Consider the following 1792-nt stretch of genomic DNA (forward strand, 5'->3'; position numbering starts at 1 on the left):
AGCCTCACAACACCTTGCTGAGTTTGCTTCATCCTCGTCTTGCTCTCTCCCTTTTTCTCTGTACCGGAACCCTGTCTCCAGTGTTAGGAAATACAATTGCCCAAGTCCTGATGGAATTCTGTTCTCAAATGCTCCCTAATTATAATTGAGGCAATTATCATTTATCCTCCTCATAATAAAGTGAACTGATTTGCAGACACATTGGTGAATTTATTTCATCAAGCCAAAGAAATGCAGTGTGGGCTGTCATTCTTTTTATTTAATAAGGACATTGGGTACTTCAGATCTTTTTCTTTAGAGTGGGTGCCAGCAGGCAAACAAAGACAGCATCACACAGTCAGATGTGTTTTGGTGGTTTTTCTCCTTTCCTGAAGGAGGAACGCTCAGGATCCTTTTCCAAAAGTAATTTTCAGTCCTTTCAAATGCACAATCCTTGAAATGTAAATATACAAGATAAATATTTAATGTGTTCTGCTCATCAAAATAATATACGTGGTTTGACACAGATAATTACTGAAAAATTGCTACTAGATATAAAGCTATAGAAGCTTATGAAACTAGGAACAGAGTAATGTCACTTGAAACCATACATACGTCAGATTGCAAGCAAGGCCAGAAGAGGTCCTGTCTTTTTGCATGTAACATTTGTTAATTGTCCTTTATAATCATTCAGTTTTTTTAAGCAGCCCTACCTGTAACTGTTCAATTTTTATAAATAAGAAAACTCAATTTTTATTAAATCCTGAGATGTCTGAAATTAATGTTTTCAGCTAATGCCCAGTACAAACAGGCCCCTTTGGCTTCTGTTTTCCACTCTCTCCGTGTCCTTCCTCCCACTCTGGCTAATCTTTGTGGGTCCTCCCTCTCTGTTGTCCTTGGGCTCCTTATTTGTCCACTCATCTGGGACGGGAGGGAGCCACCGGTGCAACACCCAGCACCGAGGGACTGCCTCGGAGGGGACAGCTGCGAGGGGCAGGTGGGTTCCAGTCGGTAGGGCTTCATGTGCCCTTGGGAGGCTTTATCCTGAAGACTGGGCTAGGCCTGAAAAGAGTCTGAGTGGACAGTGACATGGTCCCCCATGTGCCTTTTAGAATGATCGCTGTGCGTACAGTGTGGAGCACCAGGGAGTGGGGCACGGCCATAGACAGGCCACTGCAGCAGGGTGGAGCCCCCCTGCCCCTTCTGGGATGGCCACTGCTGTGTCTTCACCTTTGGTTGGCTTGTTTTCCCAGGTCTTTCCTCTCTTGCCCCAAGGCTGGACCTTTATTGGGTGGACTCAAGTTTCTACAAGGAAGGGGTACATTTGGAGACGTAAAAAGTTATTTTAAACAACATACTCAAAGCAATGAAGTGTTTTCTGGCCACTCAGTGTTTCCTGCATGCTGCTTAAGTCATGTTCACTATGTCACCCAAATGCATACTGAGCCCATGTTGTGTCGCAGGCCCTGCTCCAGGTCCTGGAAGCGGGAGTGCACAGTTGAGTGGGGAGAGATAAAAACAAGCACATGCATGTGTCCCTCTGAGGGCGGACGTGATATAAGGACCCTGTGTGTGTTTCCCTTGCAGTGCGACCCATTCACTCCTCCACACCTAGCCCTGCTGTCTCCATCCATGAGGTGGGCCACACTGGAGTCACCAAAACCGAGAGGAGCGGCATCAACAGGCTGAGGAGTGAGATGAAACAGGTAAGAAGAGCTCTCAGTGCCAGGAAAGAAGTGGTCTTCCTGTCTGGGCTCAACTGAGAACATGAGAGAAGCCCTGGGCATGCAGACCACAGCCTGCTTGGGAAAGG

General features: G+C 46.5%; 1 protein-coding gene across 1 annotated transcript in view; it reads left to right on the forward strand.

The window, feature by feature from the left end:
* Positions 1 to 1742, forward strand: part of LOC104997097 (phosphorylase b kinase regulatory subunit alpha, liver isoform-like) — a 6791-nt gene extending 5049 nt beyond the window's left edge. The window contains exon 4 of the mRNA XM_010851654.1: positions 1567 to 1742. Coding sequence (XP_010849956.1) covers positions 1567 to 1742 — 176 coding nt within the window. The remainder of the gene's footprint in view (positions 1 to 1566) is intronic.
* Positions 1743 to 1792: the final 50 nt, after the last annotated feature.

This window comes from Bison bison, unplaced genomic scaffold (genome assembly GCF_000754665.1).
Source record: "Bison bison bison isolate TAMUID 2011002044 unplaced genomic scaffold, Bison_UMD1.0 scf7180017851861, whole genome shotgun sequence".
Lineage (NCBI taxonomy): Eukaryota > Metazoa > Chordata > Mammalia > Artiodactyla > Bovidae > Bison > Bison bison.